Consider the following 19,452-nt stretch of genomic DNA (forward strand, 5'->3'; position numbering starts at 1 on the left):
CCAGAAATTTTTTTCTCTGAATAAATTCTATTGACATAAGAGTTTAATCTGTAAAATTTTATAAAGATATTGACATTGTGACGGAAGCTATTAACCAAAAAAAAAACATTTTCCGGGAATATGTACTTTTGTATGGGAGGTATATATAATTGTGGACCGATTCTAGCAATTTTTAGCAGAGATCAAGCTCTTGTGTAGAAACGAATGTATGGTGATTTTAATGGAATTTTAAGATTGTTTTAAATTTTGATTCAAAACTTTTCTCGGTGTGAACCGATGCTAATTTTCAATACGAAGATGCTTAGGACAACAATGAATATTTCCAGTGATTTTGGTCTATTTGTTTGTCTTAGTTTTAACGTGAGCGTGTTTTAATCAGACAGACAGACGGACATATCTAAATCGACTCAGAATATTTATACTATGTTGGGTCTCAGATGAATATTTCTTGGTGATACACACGGAATGACAAATATACGCCATTCCGTTTGTATCACATCAAAATATTGGTCATGGACCCACAAAAGTATATATTCTGAGTCCACATTAAATTCTAAGACGATCCAGCCATGTCTGTCCGTCTGTCTGTTGAAGTCACGATAGAGGTCACACGGGAGGAGCTAGACAGTTAAAATTTTGCATAATTATTCTCTACTGATAAGGTTTGTTTGGTATTGAATATGGCCAATATCGGTCCACATTTTCGGGTAGCCCCCATGCAAGTTTACCTTTCTACCAAATTTTTTGAGGAGTCCATAATTGACTCTACCCCCATATAAGGTCTCCTCTAGAATATGGGTTTCGTTTCGGATTACCTCGATGCTAATGGACGAGTAGTAAAACTATATAAGTTGGTGAAAGTGTTTGTGTTGTTTCAAAATATTTTGTTTTTTGCATTGGCAATAAGAAATGCAATAATAAAAAATAAACGTATGATGAATAATCATGAAGCTATGAACATGATGAATTTTGCATTGAGTTTTACTCGTTTACAATTATGTGTTGTACTCACGTTATGGTGTTTCAGAGGAAATAACGCTTTCAAAAAATGTCTAGAATCTCTTGTTGAATTGCAGTCAAAATATTTTGATAAACTGCAATATATTTCAGTTGATATTAAAGTAAAAACAAATTTGATACTTAACATTATTACTGTAAATGCAAACTTTTGGTCATTTGGCCATTTGTGTGAAGGTTCTTGGAAAATATTATTTGTCTATTTTTTACACAGTTATTTATGTGCCGTAATACATACTATTTTGTTGCGTCATGGTCTTATATTGTTCTATTTTAATCAATGTTTTATAAAGCTTAATAATCAGCTAGTACATGACCGTGTTGATGAGTCTTTTGGAAAGATATTTTTTAAAATTTCATTACTGTTGGAAAAAGTGAATGTCATATTTGGTACGCACATATTCTGGGAACTGTTAGGTCTGCTGTTAGTAAATTCTTCGTATCTTTAAGCTTCCTGGCAATTTTTCAAATTATGGGTTTTAGAGTGGTTTTCATGATAATTCCGTATTTAAGTTCGATTTCATTTTTATACCCTTCACCTTTGTGAGAAGGGTATATATAAGTTTGTCATTCCGTTTGTAATTTCTATAATATAATTTTCCGACCCTATAAAGTATATATATTCTTGATCCTTATAGATAGCGGAGTCGATTAAGCCATGTCCGTATGTCTGTCTGTCTATCTGTCTGTCTGTCTATCTGTCTGTCTGTCTGTCTGTCTGTCTGTCTGTCTGTTGAAATCAGTTTTTAGAGGACCCCAGATATCGACGAGATCCGAATCTTCAATAATTCTATTAGACATGCTTTCGAGAAGATCGCTATTTAAAATCAGCAAAATCGGTCGGTAAATAACGGAGATATGAGCAAAAATCCGAGACATCCTCTGAAAATTTCATCAAAAAATTGTTAAAAAAGCAACAAAAACACTGTACATAGAAAAAGATGTACACGTGTGTGTAGATGTATTTGGTTTTATTCAGCTGTGTATTTTTTTGTATGTTTGGAATCCAAACATACAAAAAATACACAGCAAAAAAATATGATTTGCATTTTTTGTTAAAATAAAATAATTTTCCCTTTTGTTTTGCAAATATATTTTTTAATGAATAGAAAAAAGTATTTAAAACGTTTTCAGTTATATAAGAGTAGATTGCGAGTTATTGTACAATAATTTTTATGCGAATAATGTAAGTTTGAAATTTAAAACTAACACAAATTTTTTCCAAGTGCTTTTTGAAACAATTTTTTTTACGATAAACAAAAACAAAATCTACGTCTCGTCAATGTTTACCAGCAATGAATCAGAGGTCGAAGTCGACCGGCTTCGAGTCGGAGCATAGCCGCCGCCGAACTATATTTAGTTGCTTGATCCGCCGCCGAAACATTCGGCTTAAATCGACTCAATTTTTTTTAATGTTTTTATTAACTAGACTGTAAGATCAATTATGTTTAAAATACACTATGGTGAAGGGTATATTGTTATTTATACATATGTTTTTATATTATTTAATATGTGAACGTATATGTGAAACCATGGCGGAAACGGACAGAATTGTGTTGGAATATAGCTTCAGATATCAAAGTCATGAGGTAGGTATTTAAATTACTAAATTACCAAAGACATTGAATAAAATTATTTGTATATTTTTATAAATTTCACCTTGATGAGAAGAATAGGAGTGTTTCAAAATATTAGAGTGTTTCAAGGAGTTGCGAATTTTGACCGTTATTTGGATTATAAAATGGCTTTGAAGTTTCCAAGAGGAAAATACCGAGTTTTTTTAATTCTTTTTACTCAAATTTTGCCATTTAGTAATAAATTTCTAAGGAAAATGTCCAAGGAAAAACATTATTTATGGAAGTACTTACATTTGGGGTGAATAACCAATTAGTTTCGTTCGATGAGTTTCAAAAAATAGCTGGTGTCCTTACCCGGCTTTCCCGGGCTTAAACCTAACTCTATAGTATTTTTGAGGATTTATAAGTCTTTCCAGTTACTCAGTGCTCCATTAACAAGTTATTTTATAGAACCTTTTAAAATAGTTTTTACCAGGGATTTGAAGTCGGATTTCGGGAAATCCATTTTCTGTAATACGTATTATTTACTATTGTATATTTATTTACTATTGTATATTTTTCATGAAGTATTTTCAGAGTATTGTGGTTGATTGGTTTACGTGATATTTCACTACGCGCGAACAGTAGAAGTAGAATCAAGAGACTCCGTTTTGACCGAACCACTCCACTCGTTAGATGTAGTATATTACAGTTTAATCTCCAGCAATGATAAATCTTAGAATATCGTTAAGCTTAGATCCAGATATGTCTCCAAGATTAGTTATGAAGTAATTGCGGTTCCTTTTCATAAATAGAGCAGGGCATTCGCAGAGAAGATGAAAGACCGTTTCATCCTTTTCACTGTCTTTGCAACTTCTACAGTGTTTATTGATTAGTGACCTAACTATTTAATTAGTAGTGAGCTTAAAAAATAATTAAAATTATAAAAACAATAACAAAATGTACAGTAATCATAAAAAGATCATCCAGATGTTCGAAATATGATCGTTATACATTTTTGTGAATAAGGGGGTTAATTTGTAATTAGAATTCCGAACAGCCTCAAATATTTAATTTTTAAAATTTTTCTTTTACAGGTAGATAAATTCACTTTGGGACGCTTAACATTGAGGCCTAAAATTACGATCTGTCACATGTTTTCCATTGATTTAAATTCTCTCTTCGTATTTATTGGCAGTTGAAATTATACTCTCTGCAATTATGCTAACACAAACAGGTTATTTCTTATTACAAAAAAACTGTAAAGTGTGTTTGTTAAGTAAATTAATTTAAAAAGATGTTTGTTAATTATTTACATTTATTTGCAGATTAGTTCAAACCAAATTAGTGGTAAGAAATTAATAGTTGTTTCTACTGGGGAAACGGCAGCTGAAATTGCTCTTTCTATACTTGTGCTTAAACTGCATCAACATCGTAAAATGCATGCATTCGATAGCTTGGCATATGTTTGTCGAATCATATTTTATTAAATAAATTTTTATTATTTTATTTTAATCCATAAAAAGAGTGAATTTTTCAAGAAAAATTTCTACATTAAAGATTTTCTAGGTTTGTATAATGATACCCCCAATTTCACAATTAGTGTAGGATAACACATGGTTAGTCCAATCCGACTTTGCTCTCCTGTTTTTCCTAGTTTTTATATTTATTTAATTTTTATGAAAATTATACATACAATACAAATAAAAAAAATCTTTTTTTAATAAATACCCTAACTCTAATAACTAACTCTCTCACTGCCAACATTACAACGTCAATGTTCTTACGTAAATTTCAAATAAGTTGAAATCAGCTCCATGATATTATCTTCTGGTACGGACCACTTACAATGAGGATATTTTTTATCACAATAATTAGGATAGCTGTCATCGTATTGCTTCTTGGAAACTTCTTTAAAATCAAAAACATCTTTAAGAGTAGTGTGACGCAGAAAACTTCTAAACCATTTAATGCCCATTAAACCGTCAATAATTTTATCGATTCCTGAAGAATTACCCTCACTAACACGACTTGCAGATAACTGAAGACGTATACAAATTGTTTTTTGTATGCATGAGCTTAGGTCGATGCCATTCTTTTGGAATGTTTCATTAATCGTATCAAATAGACCAGACAGTGAGGTATCTAAATAAAAGATATCTGCATGAAAAACCTATAATATAAGTTAGCGAAAAAAAACTTACCAACTCTGGAACCTGAAGAATTTGTATAAACCAATTTGAAATTGTTTAAAACCGACCACAATTCCTGTTCGAAATCTTTATCAGATCTACGCCGATGCTCTGAGGATGTGGCTTCTCTTCCCAACACCACATATCTTCTAAAGATAAAGGAAATCAAAGCACTTGATGTGGCCAATAGGCCGGTGGAAATTATGGCTGCGGTATTAATATTAATTAAAGCCTTTAATGATAATAAATTATTGTTAATAATGATTTATTTAAAAAATAATTTAACCTACCGGTTCATTGCCATAAATATCAACTTTTCTAACAATTGGCACCTTAATAAAAGGCATAAGATAATCCAAACCAACTTGAATATGTTCACCCAATGGTTCAAAAGATACCAAATTAGCTCGAGAATTTCGTTCCAATATTTTCTGCTCAGTTAATCCATTGAAATCATTTGTTATATTATAGGCCTTACAATATTCGCTGTGGCCAATAATAAAAAGCAAAAGTAATTTTTTAAACATTTTCTTTCTTCTCCGAAAATAAAATGTTGTTTACTTTAACCGTTACGCTGGGAAAATGAATTTTATTTAAAAATCAGTTACAGTTTTAAAATTGCTTAAAAGGTTTCTTTCCAAGTTACCTTTATAAGCTCTGCTGCTTCTTCTAACGACATCATACATATGTATGCATGTATGTGTGTATGATGTGAGAGTTTAATCAATTTTATTTTCATTTAGTTGACACAACAATCATTTCATTCAGTTTGTAGATGCGTTGCTGATATGTAATTGTTTGATGTAACTTTGTGGTTGATTTTAAGGTTCACTTAATTATACCCTACATCACTATAGTGGGGAGGGTATTCTGCGTTTGTGCTGATGTTTGTAACACCCAAAAGTATTGGCCCTACACCCACCAACCAATCGGCTCAGAATCACTTTCTAAGTCAATTTATCTATGTCCGTCCGTCTGTCTGTTTATCCATGTAAACCTTGTGCGCACGTTACAGGTCGCAATTTTCAAGAAATTTGAACAAAAAACCGATTTTTTAATGGGCAGGTCGCGTTAAAATTAAAAAAAAACAAATCAAATGCTTTATTTTTGAAAAAATAATCCACATTTTACACATACTGACTGCTGTAGGGTATCATATGGTCGACTATGCCCGACTATACATTCATACTTTTTGTTTAGTTTTACATGCAAATCGGTATGTAAGATGTAATTTTTGTTGTAAAATGTAAGTTTATGTTGTAATTTTTTAATTTACATGTTTTCTTGAAAGTAATGATATAACAAGATTTTTGTATGTTTGAGACAAAGAAGTCATTATATCTTCAAAACCATAATATTGAAAACATCTCTGAAATATTAAATATAGTCGAAAACATATCTGACAGGATTATTGAAGTTTTGGATTTTCTGAAAACTTATTTTAACAAACATAGAGACGGACAGACCGATGGACGTACATGGTTTAAACAACTTCGCTATTTATTTGAAATAAGTAGGTATATAATTATATTGCGAAAATTACAAACGCCATGACAAACTTATATACAAAAAACGGTGGAAACCGCTGTTCTAAAGGACGATAGAAAATTAAAACCTCTTTAATTCAAAATTTTGACGTATAGAAAAAAATAACTACTGTTAATCAACCACCGAACATAGGCCTTTCAAAAAAATATCAAGATAGGCAACCGTTTCGAAACGGTGATGAAGTTGCGGTATCAGTATTTTGACTTATTAGTATTTTAGCGTTATCGGTATTTTGGCTTAATTTGGCAACGATATCATAGCGTTATCGGTATTTCGACATATTTCGGTATCGCTATTTTAGCGGTAACGGTATAGTACTTAAATGAAATTATAGCTGCAATTTCAATATGATTATATTCGGCTATGCAGAATATATAGAACCACTTCCGAAACTAAAAAAGTCAACTTCGATAGTGGTCCTATAGTACTTTTAATTGTACTTTAACAATTAATCTATTAAACTTCATGGTGATTTTTAGAATAAGGCCTTCGATGTAGGATTGGGTCAATTATGGTTTGTTAGGCCAGAAAATGACCTTTAAACAAATTTTCTGTTATTTCTACGGGGGTATGAACAATTATAGACTCACATATGTCTGCCATACTTTGGCTTTGACTCTGTTGATATATATTCTTGACAATAGTCTATTATATGATCAAGTCTAAATTTAATTTTCAAATAGAATAACGGTATCGATGTTTTAGCGTTATCGGAGATGGAGATCCAAGATCATCAAAGACAAAATTATCAAGTCATTACATACTATTTGAAACATAAGTGTAGACTGTGATTGCTTCGTCCCGAAGGACAGAATTTTGCAGTCGTGTGGTATTATAAATCGAAAGTTTGGTATTATAATGTACTAAGAGCGGGTTTTTGAGTTGGCAATCAAATGCCAATTAATAATCAGATTAGTAAATCTAAAAATAAATTGATTCTGATATTAATTCCCTTTGATATTTTTGAGTACAAGAAACAAGAGAGTACAAGAAACAAGAGAAAACTTCACTGTTTGTTATCAAAACAATGCATTTTTTTAAAAAAAGAACAAGATAATTGTAAATATAATATGAAATTTAATGAAAACTTAAATTTAAAACAAGAAATTTATACTAATCGATAAATCAAACATTTTAATGTTTAGTTTTTTTGGCATCAGCTGTTTACACTTTTGCATTTCTTGCTCAAGTTTAAACCACCTCCATTTGAATATTCAAAAAATACTTTCGAGGATTATTTTAATTTAATCCCTAATCCTTCACATAAAGATTTGACCTAAGTCGATGTCGCAATAAAAAATGCAGATGCAAATTTCAATTTCTATCAAGGTTATGAGTGTCGTTAGATAACTTAACATAGATCCTCGTGAATAAATAAAACAAACATTTTTAGATTTTAATAATAATTTATAAAAATTACAACAAAAACTACAAACTTGATATTATGTAAAATTTAAATCATAAAAGTTTTTGGCAAGTTTCAGCATAGATTTAACGGGAAAAGACCAATTGCAGTTGGCGTAAATCTCAACACAATCAACACCTTCTTTGGCCGAATCTAAAGCATCTTTAATGGCAGTGCCACTTAAATAATTGTGCACCAGATCCAAACTGTTTATAGGATAATAATAATTAAAAATATAAATATAGAACATATAAAATAAAAATATATAAATACCTAAAAACTCCATCTAAAATACGGGGTAAACCTTCACTCATAGAATTACTGTTACAGAAATTTTGCTGAGCATAATTACACAATGATCGCTGAATACAATGGCTAATATTGATATTATTTTCTTGTAATTTAGATTCCATTGTAGAGGCGATTTTATTCATATTAAGTACTAAAATATAAGAAATTTTTTAAAATATTTAAAACTCAACCTAAAACTAAAACTCACCACTTTCCGAAAAGTTTCCCGAATTTAAATCTGAAAACTGGATAGAGTCTGACTGATAGGCATCCTCATTCCTAGAGGTTTTCCTATAATCACTTATATACACAAATTGTGAAAATACAGATTTTAGTATTAGAGCAAATATGCCACCAACTGCCACAATACCACCAGTCGTCAATAGGGATTGTAAATTTAAATTGAATAAACTCCGAAAAGCGGTTTTTGTCAAAGTCATACCCCTCTCGATGGGTATGCGTACAAAGGGTACAATAAATTCCAATTCAACATTAAAATCTCGATCATCAGCATGAAATTGAAATCCACGTGGTTTACGAATATTTCGAACTAAACGATCGAATAAAACTGGATTCAGTTCCGTATCCGTTTTAATGGCGTAACGTGGTTCAAAATCCCGAAAACGAAATGAAGTCATTGTACTTGTATTTGTATAAAATCTTTGATTTAAATTTGTCTTACATTCGTAGTTTTTGAATTTCAATATAAAGAAAAGTGTAACAAGTAAACTGTTTTTAAATTTAAAATACCGTTTAAGCATTTTTAAAAAATATATATTTTTTTTTTTCAAAATTATGCGTATTGTATTCGCGCCTACCACCAAACACTTTCTGAAACAAATGCCTGTTTAATTTTAATTTAAGATAGTTTCACTATAATACGTATTTGTGTGTTAATAATTTTAGTTATATTTGTAGGTATGCTAGTGCAGAGTTTCCTAATCTTTTTATATCATGTTAAACTTTTATTTAAAAATTTTGCATTTCGACTTAAATTTCATAGAAAATGTTACTTTTAGAAATGAGGCCGCGTCATGATGTTCTGCCCTATCAATGTTTTTGAAATAGATTAGTAAGTACCATTGGATAGTACGCCAGACACAAATTTGCAGATCTATCGGTCAAGAACTGCAAGCCTTAAAAGCGGTCACAGTTGGACATTTTTGTCGTACATGGCTTTATTCAGTGTAACTTTTCACCTATTGGTCCTAGCATGTGAGACACGAGGTTCCTAGCAGGTTTGTTGGTAGTGTGTAGTCTGGTAGTTCGGGAGTTTTGATACCCACGATACTCTGGCAAAGGAGTGCTCAAAAGGCCTGAAAGTGAATGATATGCATCTTCGTATCTGATGAAACATATATACTACATCATTTTAGTTTTCATATAGCAGCAAAAACATTGATTATATTTACAGTTTGGGAAATGTTGCTATAAATATTTTCCATCTAGATAATCTTTTTATTTGTTTAAGTAAAAATTGTCAAATAACTGTATTACTATGTGCACATTAATACATTTGCATAAATAAGCGCAAGAATTTTCAGGTTCGTTTAACAAAATACTATGAAAAGCATTTAAATGTTTAACTTTAACATTAGGGTTTCAAGGTGGTAAAATGTTCCCTTGAATAAACTTTGAAGAAATTCGGTTTTACAAATACAATGTTTATACGGGCATGGAAAATTTAAAATTGTAATAATTTTGACTAAAATTAGTACATTTAGGGTCAATCTTTAAGTGAAGGATTAAATTAAATTAATTCTCGAAAGTACTCAGTTAGTTAATTTTGTTTGCTATGTTAAACGCCCAACGGAGGTGCAAAAATGCAAACGTGTAAACAGATAAAATGTAAAATGTTTTAATTCTTGAATAATACAAACTACGGAGATATGAGCAAAAATCCGAGACAACCTCTGAAAATTTCATCAAAAAAGCCACTTTTTTCATGCTTTGTTAAAAAAGCAACAACAACACTGTGAATTGGATAAAGATGTACATGTGCGTGTGGAAATGTATTTGGTTTTATTCAGCTGTGTATTTTTATACCCTTCACCTTCGTGAGAAGGGTATATAGGTTTGTCATTCCGTTTGTAATTTCTATAATATAATTTTCCGACCCTATAAAGTATATATATTCTGGATCCTTATAGATAGCGGAGTCGATTAAGCCATGTCCGTTTGTCTGTCTGTCTGTCTGTCTGTTGAAATCAGTTTTTAGAGGTCCCCAGATATCGGCGAGATCCGAATCTTCAATAATTCAGTAAGACATGCTTTCGAGAAGATCGCTATTTAAAATCAGCAAAATCGGTGTATAAATAACGGAGGTATGAGCAAAAATCGGAGACAACCTCTGAAAATTTCATCAAAAAAGCCACATTTTTTCATGCTTTGTTAAAAAAGCAACAACAACACTGTGAATTGGATAAAGATGTACATGTGCGAGTGGAGATGTATTTGGTTTTATTCAGCTGTGTATTTTTTGTATATTTGGATGCTGTTCTATTCTCACGAAGGTAAATGGGTATAACAAGAACAAGGAGATAAATCAGTAATATGTTGGTAATACAGCTTATATTTGTTTGAGGGTGGTAATATAGTTTGCGGTGGTATTACAGTACAACGGTTAATATTTCTTTCTGCTACAGTTTATATTTGTTTGTGTGTATGTTATGTGTGACATTTGTGTAGATTTAATGTATTAAAATACATAACCCATACAATTGTCTTATGGAGAAGATGAGAAACTAGAAGTAATCCATATGCTGTTGAAAAAGTTTATTAACTACTATTTTCACTAATCTGTTAACTACACCATGGAATAATGTGGACTAGTATACGATAACTTGTATATGTATGTATTTGTCTATTGACAAGCTAATGGACAGGTCCAATAACCAGTCGATGACATGGGCAGGAGACTGGAGGATATGTGACGATCGGTGAAAACGCTTTAAACGAAGTTGTCTACTATATAGGTGAATCCTTCAATAGCAAACTGTATACACTAGCGGTAATACACCTCTAATAACGTATACACCGATACTCTTATCCAATAGCTAGACCAGTTTTATGTTGATCGGGTGCTCCATAACTGGATTAACTACATGCTAAGTAACATATGCATTAGCTGCGAGATGTACGATATAACTAACACGAAAAAGGTACTTCGCGGTATACCACAGGATCGCATTTTGTCACCTATAATCTGGGTTACCACGATTAATACCTCCTAAAGACCATAACTGATGAAGGTCTGCTAAGAAAATTATGTCGTAATACTTTTAAAGGAAAAGGATACAAATTACTTGTGTAGAAGAGCTGAGAGGTTTATGAATACGGGCTTAAGCTGGATTCAACCGAGAGACCTCAATGTTAATTCGGCTAAGACGGAAATCTGTCTTTTCAAGAAAGACAAAAAACGTATATGAAACCATGCTTCCTGGTAAAGAAGATACCTGTGACAAAGTTTAAGTGAAGTTATCCCTAAAATACCATTCCTGACTAACAATGATTTTCTGAGTTTTTAAATATTGAAAAATAATACATTCAGGAACGCACAACAGGCCAGATATTTCTTTGGAATTGATGTAGTATACACCCAGCAAAATATTTACTTACCCGGTAAGTAGGCAAGTAATATTGGAGAAAAGTGTAAGTAGTTACTTTTTGGGTGAATAACTACTTATTTTTGTTCGACGATGTCCAAAAAATAACTGGTTACAAATCTCATTTCCCGACTTTTCTGGATTAAAAACTAGTTTTATAGTTATTTTTTATGTTTGCTAGTGTATTTTCTTACTCAATGCCCATTAAAAAGTAATTTTATAATTCTATCTGGAATGGTTTCCACACAAATGTAAATATCAACATTTATTGAAAAAATTTCCCAAATCGACTACGGTTAGAAATAATAACTAATTCCTTATAGACAAATTCGATTCAAAACAATTAATTTATGTTATTGATAACGGCAACTCATTACCAAGTAATGTATGAAATAACTACATTACCTACAATACTCATTACCAAAATTTGAAAATATTTTACTGAGCATCTTTCTATCAACCTAACCATGCCTATGTTAAGTGACCTAACCTTTGAATCCAATGTATTCTTGTTTTCAGGGTATGTTATCCTGTAGCTACAATAAGCTACGAAAACTCTTAAAAATATTTTTGTACTGTAATATTAAACTTTTGACAACAACTTCCTAATATTTATGGTCTACTGATTCAAAATTTGTTTAAAAAGAGATTGTTTTAAATAAGAAGAAATTATTTGCAAATGTCTTTAACACTCTCTCCTAGATTTCGCACACAAAATTACACTTAAACATTCACTCTAATTAAGTAATTTGCAAAATGTCTAAAAATAAACACAATAAAGATGTTAAAAATTTAAATACTTAATTTGACGTATGTATAATTTAAATTATTTTATTGTATTAAAATACATACTTATATGTAGGTAAATATTTAGCTGACATTATCATGCTTTAAATAGAAATTTTTTTATTGGAAAATGTTCAATAGAAACATTTAACATATATGATTATCGCCACATGAAAAACAAGGATCACAGGGATTTATTGGTTTACCAAGTCTATCCACCATGCATAATAGAGGAGGATTAGCACCTTTTAATAAATTCATTCTTTCTTTTCTAAAATGTTAAACATAAATCATCTATCAAACAGTTTAAGGAAATATTAAAGTATTTTGATGAATGTACCTTCTAGCGGCTAGGTCGGCTTTCGTTATACTTCTAACAGCTCTCATAGAATATTTTAACATATCAACTTTTCTCTTTGGAGCATTAGCAGTATCACCCAGAATGCCAGATTTACCAGTAGTTGCAGCGCCAACAGGTCCTCCCTTGTTAGCAACTTTTCCGACGGCTAAACCATCACCAGCTCCTTTAAAACCAACAGCTGAGTTTCCCATAGCTTTACCAGCCACTGTTTTACCACCGAACGAAGTGCCCCTCACAGTTTTACCTCCGGCTCTTAGAACTCCTCCTCCTCCTCCCTTGGCACAAACACCACCACGTAGTGCTCCAGCTGTAGCAGATTTGTCACCTTCCTTTCCACCAACTCCAACATCACTGGGTGCTTTACGTTCTCCCACCGCACATTGATACATTTGCATATATTTATTTGGTGGCTGGGGAAATAGGGGTTCTGGATTCCAATCTAATTCCGTATATTGAGTACCCACGTTTATCAAATTAACTTTTTTTAATTTCTCAGGTTTTATCACACCCACCGGTGGTGTTACACCAAAATCAAATTCTGCTTCACTTTCGCTAGTATCCGAAAGAACTAATGTATCACAACATGACTCCAGTTGTCGTACACTACATTCCTTATTACACTGATATTCTAATTTCTTTTTTTCCAAAAAACTCCTACAATAACAATACATAATAGGTCTATGGCAAGTACACTTTTTAAAACCCATTTCTTTTAAACACTTCTTTAGATTTCGTATTGCCTCTAGTTGGGGATTTTTAACTATACGAAATTGTATAGGTTTCATATTTTCATAAGGGTCTGCTGAATCTTTTAAAATTTCTAGGGGTTTAAGAGGCCTCATGGTGATAATGTATTCACCATTCTTTTTGTGAATATATAAAGTGGGTTTTTGTACCAATTGGGGATTATCGGAAGGCACTTTGGTATTTTTCGATTTAGACGTTTTGCGGTAGGAGTATTGGGAAACGAGTAAAGTATCGGCGGGAAAATCCTTCAGAAAATATCTCATTAATTCTTTAATGGGTTTGCTAATTGCACCTGGTTTCCATTTGCCACGTTTTTGTATATTCCAAAGCCAGCCCATGTTAGAGGGAACATTTTTACGCCCGGCAAAACCATTAATACACGTTTTATGCGGAATTTGTGTAGTAAAATTTGGTCGAACTAATTGATAGTCATATCTCGAAAGAAAATTAAATTCAAAATCTTAGCTTTATCAAGTTTAACAAAATCACTGTATTTTTGGTTTAGTTCTGAATTTTTTACGTAGAGCTTATTCAGATTCCATCTAATCGAGAATTATCTAAATGTTATGTTATACTTACAATCTACTTTTAACAGCCAATTCCGAAGCCGGTTTTAACGAACGTTTCTTTCGTTTTTTGCATTTTTGGGGCTTACTAATTTCCTTTTCCACTTCATTATTATTATTCTTAACCTCCTCTTTCTTTTCGTTTTTCAACTTCGATTGTTTTTTCTCTTTATTCAGCTCCCTTTCACAACGTTCATCCGGTACAAATTCTTTCTTTCGCACATCTTCAAGTTCGTAAATATCTTTTAATTCCGAAAATATTCTTGTCAAAAATGGCCGATTATCACTGCTGGCACAATAAAGTTCAGAAGATTTTACTTCGACTACCCCATCGTTGTTTGTCATTGGTGGAGCTGGTTGAAAAATATGTTCACAAAGTTTACGTATACGACAATGGGCACATGGTTTATTAGCCCCATATTTACAGGAACACCGACATTTTTGTTGTCCATTTAAATTTGTATCACTACTTGATGGATCTTCGTTGTTATGTAATTTATCTTGAAATTCATTTAGTATTTGATCAGCAGTTTGTGTATCATTGTAGGGTTTCTCTTCGAAATAGGGTTCAGGTTTGTAGCAACAATTTGGACATGCAGCTAATTTTGGCAAAAATGTCATATTTTCTTTACAAAGCGGACAGCGTCTGGAAGGTAAAGGTGAAATGTAGGCAATTTGAGCAACTATTTACTAAGACCTGGTTCACACTGGGAAACTTTTGTAGAGCAACTTTTGATTTTGTGTGTGAGAGAAAGAGATGGTTGATATTTCTTTCTATTTCTCTCACACACAAAAATCAAAAGTTTATCTAAAAAAGTTTCCCAGTGTGAACCAGCTATAATCCTCACAATATTAAGTACAATAACGGAATTACATATTTATGTTTTCTGAATTGAACTTTAAAATAATAATATGATCAAAATTTTTTGTAGAGTTTTAGAGAGCTTTATTTCGGAAATCTTGTAAAGTTAGAAAATTTAATATAAATAAATAGCGGAAGAAGATATTTTATAAAGAGTTGGGTTTATTATGGACAGTGTTTATACAGCAATTTAGCATTTGAGTGATTCTAATGCGATATGATACTTCCCCCGGGGGCATGTTACCTTGGCGAGACCTCCGCCTTGGTGTTATTGCAATCCCGGGGTATAAAGATGTGCCCAATACCTCCAGTCTGACCGGGACTGAAAAATTGGTTATTTCAGTCTACTGTTTGGCTTAGTCCTTGCATAGATTGGCAGAGGTCAGACCAGAGCACCGCATAATCTGGTACTACTGGCTGGTCAGTTGGTTGAGGTTCCTTCGGGATCCACGTAGTGGCTGTGGTTTAAACCAAAATTCGCGGGAAGAGTAAGTGGCGGTTAAAAGCATGATAATAGTCAATATTTTGGGATAAGTTCGGTGCTGTTGCCGAAAATCAACAGATACCCCACAGAGGAGTGACTGTGCGTTGGAAATGGGTTGGAGTCAATTGTATATGATACGGAGTGAATGTAGAGGTATGTGGGCCTCATCCACCCGTATATCTAAATGAGTGTGTCGTATGTTTTTCTCTATGAATGTGTCGAATAAATGAGATGTGTGCTGGGTTGAATGATGATGGATGAAAGGTATCATATACAAGTGATACCGATTAATTTTCCTTCCTTGTCCAGATATGTTCAGAGTTTACACTGTTATATCAGACTTGCCACAGCGTGTCACTGTGAGTAAGAACAATATCTACGGCTTATTGATGGATCGTGCTTCGGTCCACCGGTTACGTCTCTAGGTGCTGTTGCCGAATCAACAGAGCCATAGTAGTGTGGTTGTCTTTCAACTTGACTACTTCGGCAAGAGATTAGATAGCTCGAGTACTCCAGCAAAGTACTTGCGCATGGACCGGTCATAGCCAATGTGCAAAAATTGCCACCTGAGTCTTCATTGAAGACAAAGGGGCGATGGTAGACCGTTCTCAAGTCTACCCTGTGGATGAAAAAAAAAACGTGGGATAAGGCCGACACGGCAGGTGCTCACGTTAAAACTCTCGACAGTCTGTATATAATGATATATTTAACGAAAAAACACATTAACATCAGTCGATTGCTTACCTTAAAGATTCCGGTTCATTCTCCACTAAATCCGGTGGCGGATCTTTGTGGGCCATTTGTCTTATATTCTTTGTAGTAAAATCTCTGTTATCTGATGGACATAATAAAGGCATTCTGTAAGAATCTGTAAAATAAATTTGAAATTGTTATAATTAATATGTAGAATATTAAAAGAGTATGGAAACAAAGTCAGCTATCTCCATCGTATCGAATTTTTATAGACTGAAACTGAGATTGCTGACGTTGTCTAAACGACCATAATTTGTACCTGAACTCGAGGGAAGAACGTTAACCTTCAAGCAGCAGTCAGAAGGGAGTGTGTTGAGTGTATCACCTTTTCCTCTATTTCGCTTCCGATTATCAATATATTCCCCCTTACCTTTAGTCATTACCGCATCAACAAGTTTCTGATAATTATTTGTTAGTTCCTGACAAAAAGAAATGAAATATTTTGTGTCAAGCTCGATTTAAAAAATAATAAAATTGGAAACAATATTAGAGTTTTGCATTAAAATAATTAACATTTTTTAGACCGAGACATTTCAAAATGCGATAAAATTGCTAAAAACAAAAGTTTTCCTTTGAAATGTATATATCAGGTCTGGAATTGTTTACTGAATTTTTTTCCATTAAAATCTCATTTTGATGAAAATGAGAAATAGTGTCTATTGAATATATGTACATTAGGGCAAAACAAAAATTTCTGATATGCCAAGAACCTTTCATATGATAAAAATCCTAAAAACATCAAAAAGGACCTTTTTATCCTTTGATCTACCTTACCAAATATTCACATTAGGACAAAAATCCTTATCTTAAAATTATTTATTTAATTGAATACTATTCATGTCCAGAAAAGAATTACAAATTCAGAAAGAATACAACGTTGAATGACTTATGCACGAATCTACAATTCCAAAAAGTCAAACCACATCTCTATGTCCATAATTGTTGTTGCTACTTATCACAGCCATTGCCCGATATATAGGATTCCTTATATTGTATACAGTAGCTTTGACATTCATAGACCGTGTCGTCTCCAATGATACCTACCACATATTCAACTATCCAGCCCACCCTAATTTACTTTGCCCAATGAATTTATAGAATAATCTAATAGAAGCCGATTTTTTTTACTTGGACCTAAACGCAGAGCCCTGTGATTAAAATTGTTTAGTTTAAGTTATTTTTTAAGCTATTAAGCCATTGTATGACACACATTTATCACGACTTCTTTTGGAATTTTAATGATATAGATGAGTTATATTTATCTTTGGAATATTTTGATATAACAGAGTTCTAGATAGAATTTTTTAATAAACATTTTTCTGTAGATTATTTTGTTTATATCTAAAAATGGGATGTTTCAACATTTAGATAGAAAAGTTACACACAACAGATTCATGATTTTTATAGATTTTTGCCTCCAAAATATCGAAATACACAAATTACTTGTTTATAACAGAATATTTGTTATTAATTTGTACTTGTTTAAAATTTTACCTTAAGTTTTTGACAAGCCGGATCCAGGGAAGACAAAATATCCGTATTCGCAACATTTTGACTATTTACCGATCGGAAATTAGACAAATCTAAACATTTTGGTACAAGCTCGTGTTCAGAATCCGATGCCGGTATAATACCAACTTGAGAACAACAACAAGGATTATTTTCTTCGCCCACTACAAACAAAATATCATTGGGATCAATTTCCTTATTTGCATTGCGACATTTGGCCTCAGGAGAAGAATCTTCCCTAAATAAAATGTTATATATTCTATGGTAATATGTATATTTTTAATATTATGTCAAATTACTTACACATATTCTTTACATTTCGGCTGAAGACGTAGTATTACTTGTATGGTCCCAGTTTTGGTACCATCACATTCTTGAAGTTCAGTTTCAAATGTATATGTCATTTCGCCAGCACATTCATCTAAGCCGGATAAAAATTTCTCCGGCCACTCCAAACTACCATAACCTAATTAAAAAAAAGCACAATAAATAATTTTGCTTCAATTTTTATACATAATTTACGCAACCTATAACCATTGTTCCATCCATTACTTTAAATCTTAAAGGATTTTTGCTTAAATCTGACTTCAAATCCATTGGATTGGCATCAAATTCAAAACTGCGCTGTGCTTTAAAATCCAAAACATTTATACGGCTTGATGTGATAGAGATATTATTGCCATTAAAAGTTACATCTACTAATAATTTACTGGTATCGCTTATGGTCATGTTCGGTATATCCAATCTCACTACAATGATGTCAAATAAAAATCCTCTACCATCCTTATTTGTATCTGCTGTATTTTTAACCGTATTTGCATCAGTAACGACTGGTCCTTTAGTGCGACCCTTTTCGCAATCTGGATGTATTATTTTTTCTGCAACTGGGACAGATTTATCATTTGTAGCCATTTTTTATATAAATTTCTTTAAATCTTTAATTTTGGTTTGCTAATTTGAAAAAGTTTTTGAATATCGGTGAAATTATTGAAAATTTAAGAAATGTAATAATTTGTTTTGAGGAATTTACAAAAAAAATATTAAAATTTTAATATTTTATGACAATTGAAATGAAATATATTCTAGATGATGTTCAGTGTTCTAGATTGTTAAATAAATATTTAAAATGGTATTAAGGGATATCATAGTTATAGGATATCAATGAGATCAACGATTTCAAAGAAATTCTTTCCATAAATGTCCATATTTTTACCATATGTTCAGATATATCTATTCTATGCTTAAGACTGTCGAGTCTATAGTCTTGTATGTATATTAGAGTGACTCAAGCTGGTATGAAGGAGAAAAAGAGATATCGTACGACAAGCCGCCCCCTCTAGAATTGTTCTTTGGGTTGATAAAAAAATAAGGCTGATAGGATAACGTTATTAGGTGCTGCAAAGTCTCTGAAGTTTCTAAGTGAATTTATAAGGGAAAAATATCGATTTTTTTCAATTTTTACTAAAATTTTGCCATTTAGTAATAAATTTTGCAACTTTTGTAAAGGAATTATAATGTATACAGAATAAGCATTTCGGAGACATATAAAACACATTGAAAATTTTAAATGTTATTGCAAATTCCCCAGAACATTAACGTGTCTCACAGGACATGAATTCGAAATGTGACAAAAGAAATTACTTTTTTGGATATATTCTAAAGAAGCATTTTTGTTTTTTAGTTTTTATAAGATAATGCAAAATTGCCCAGCAAAAAATAATTAATGTCATACTTTACAAACGACATCTTAATCACATCTAAAAATGCGAT

The 19,452-nt window shown here is 32.0% G+C and overlaps 3 protein-coding genes across 3 annotated transcripts; all 3 read right to left on the minus strand.

Moving 5' to 3' along the window:
- Nucleotides 1-4,098: 4,098 nt before the first annotated feature.
- LOC111677340 lies at nt 4,099-5,369 on the minus strand. Its single transcript, XM_046949812.1, has 3 exons — nt 5,056-5,369; nt 4,778-4,997; nt 4,099-4,718 (listed from the first exon to the last, which is right to left on the minus strand). Exons 1-3 carry the CDS (start codon nt 5,290-5,292, stop codon nt 4,357-4,359), a joined length of 819 nt encoding a protein of 272 aa, XP_046805768.1. The 5' UTR covers nt 5,293-5,369; the 3' UTR covers nt 4,099-4,356.
- A 2,336-nt stretch (nt 5,370-7,705) lies between these two features.
- On the minus strand, nt 7,706-8,830 carry LOC111677323. The gene is made up of 3 exons (XM_046950204.1): nt 8,218-8,830; nt 7,992-8,160; nt 7,706-7,924 (listed from the first exon to the last, which is right to left on the minus strand). Exons 1-3 carry the CDS (start codon nt 8,768-8,770, stop codon nt 7,756-7,758), a joined length of 891 nt encoding a protein of 296 aa, XP_046806160.1. The 5' UTR covers nt 8,771-8,830; the 3' UTR covers nt 7,706-7,755.
- A 3,599-nt stretch (nt 8,831-12,429) lies between these two features.
- LOC111677324 lies at nt 12,430-18,698 on the minus strand. Its single transcript, XM_046950247.1, has 8 exons — nt 18,210-18,698; nt 17,986-18,148; nt 17,668-17,920; nt 16,433-16,592; nt 16,165-16,288; nt 14,088-14,720; nt 12,741-13,943; nt 12,430-12,671 (listed from the first exon to the last, which is right to left on the minus strand). Exons 1-8 carry the CDS (start codon nt 18,592-18,594, stop codon nt 12,548-12,550), a joined length of 3,045 nt encoding a protein of 1,014 aa, XP_046806203.1. The 5' UTR covers nt 18,595-18,698; the 3' UTR covers nt 12,430-12,547.
- Nucleotides 18,699-19,452: the final 754 nt, after the last annotated feature.

This window comes from Lucilia cuprina, chromosome 4, assembly GCF_022045245.1.
Source record: "Lucilia cuprina isolate Lc7/37 chromosome 4, ASM2204524v1, whole genome shotgun sequence".
Taxonomy (NCBI): domain Eukaryota; kingdom Metazoa; phylum Arthropoda; class Insecta; order Diptera; family Calliphoridae; genus Lucilia; species Lucilia cuprina.

Bases quoted from the DNA above. Each gene is read 5' to 3' on its own strand.
- LOC111677340 (XM_046949812.1), bottom strand. From the start codon at position 5,292: ATGTTTAAAAAATTACTTTTGCTTTTTATTATTGGCCACAGCGAATAT. The intron at 4,998-5,055 runs GTAGGTTAAATT...TTATCATTAAAG, and splicing joins ATATTTATGGCAATGAACCG to GCTTTAATTAATATTAATAC. The intron at 4,719-4,777 runs GTAAGTTTTTTT...TCTTTTATTTAG, and splicing joins TTCTTCAGGTTCCAGAGTTG to ATACCTCACTGTCTGGTCTA.
- LOC111677324 (XM_046950247.1), bottom strand. From the start codon at position 18,594: ATGGCTACAAATGATAAATCTGTCCCAGTTGCAGAAAAAATAATACAT. The intron at 18,149-18,209 runs GTTGCGTAAATT...TTTTTTAATTAG, and splicing joins GGATGGAACAATGGTTATAG to GTTATGGTAGTTTGGAGTGG. The intron at 16,593-17,667 runs GTAAAATTTTAA...TCTTTTTGTCAG, and splicing joins CGGCTTGTCAAAAACTTAAG to GAACTAACAAATAATTATCA.
- LOC111677323 (XM_046950204.1), bottom strand. From the start codon at position 8,770: ATGCTTAAACGGTATTTTAAATTTAAAAACAGTTTACTTGTTACACTT. The intron at 8,161-8,217 runs GTGAGTTTTAGT...CTTATATTTTAG, and splicing joins GGGAAACTTTTCGGAAAGTG to TACTTAATATGAATAAAATC. The intron at 7,925-7,991 runs GTATTTATATAT...TCCTATAAACAG, and splicing joins ATTTTAGATGGAGTTTTTAG to TTTGGATCTGGTGCACAATT.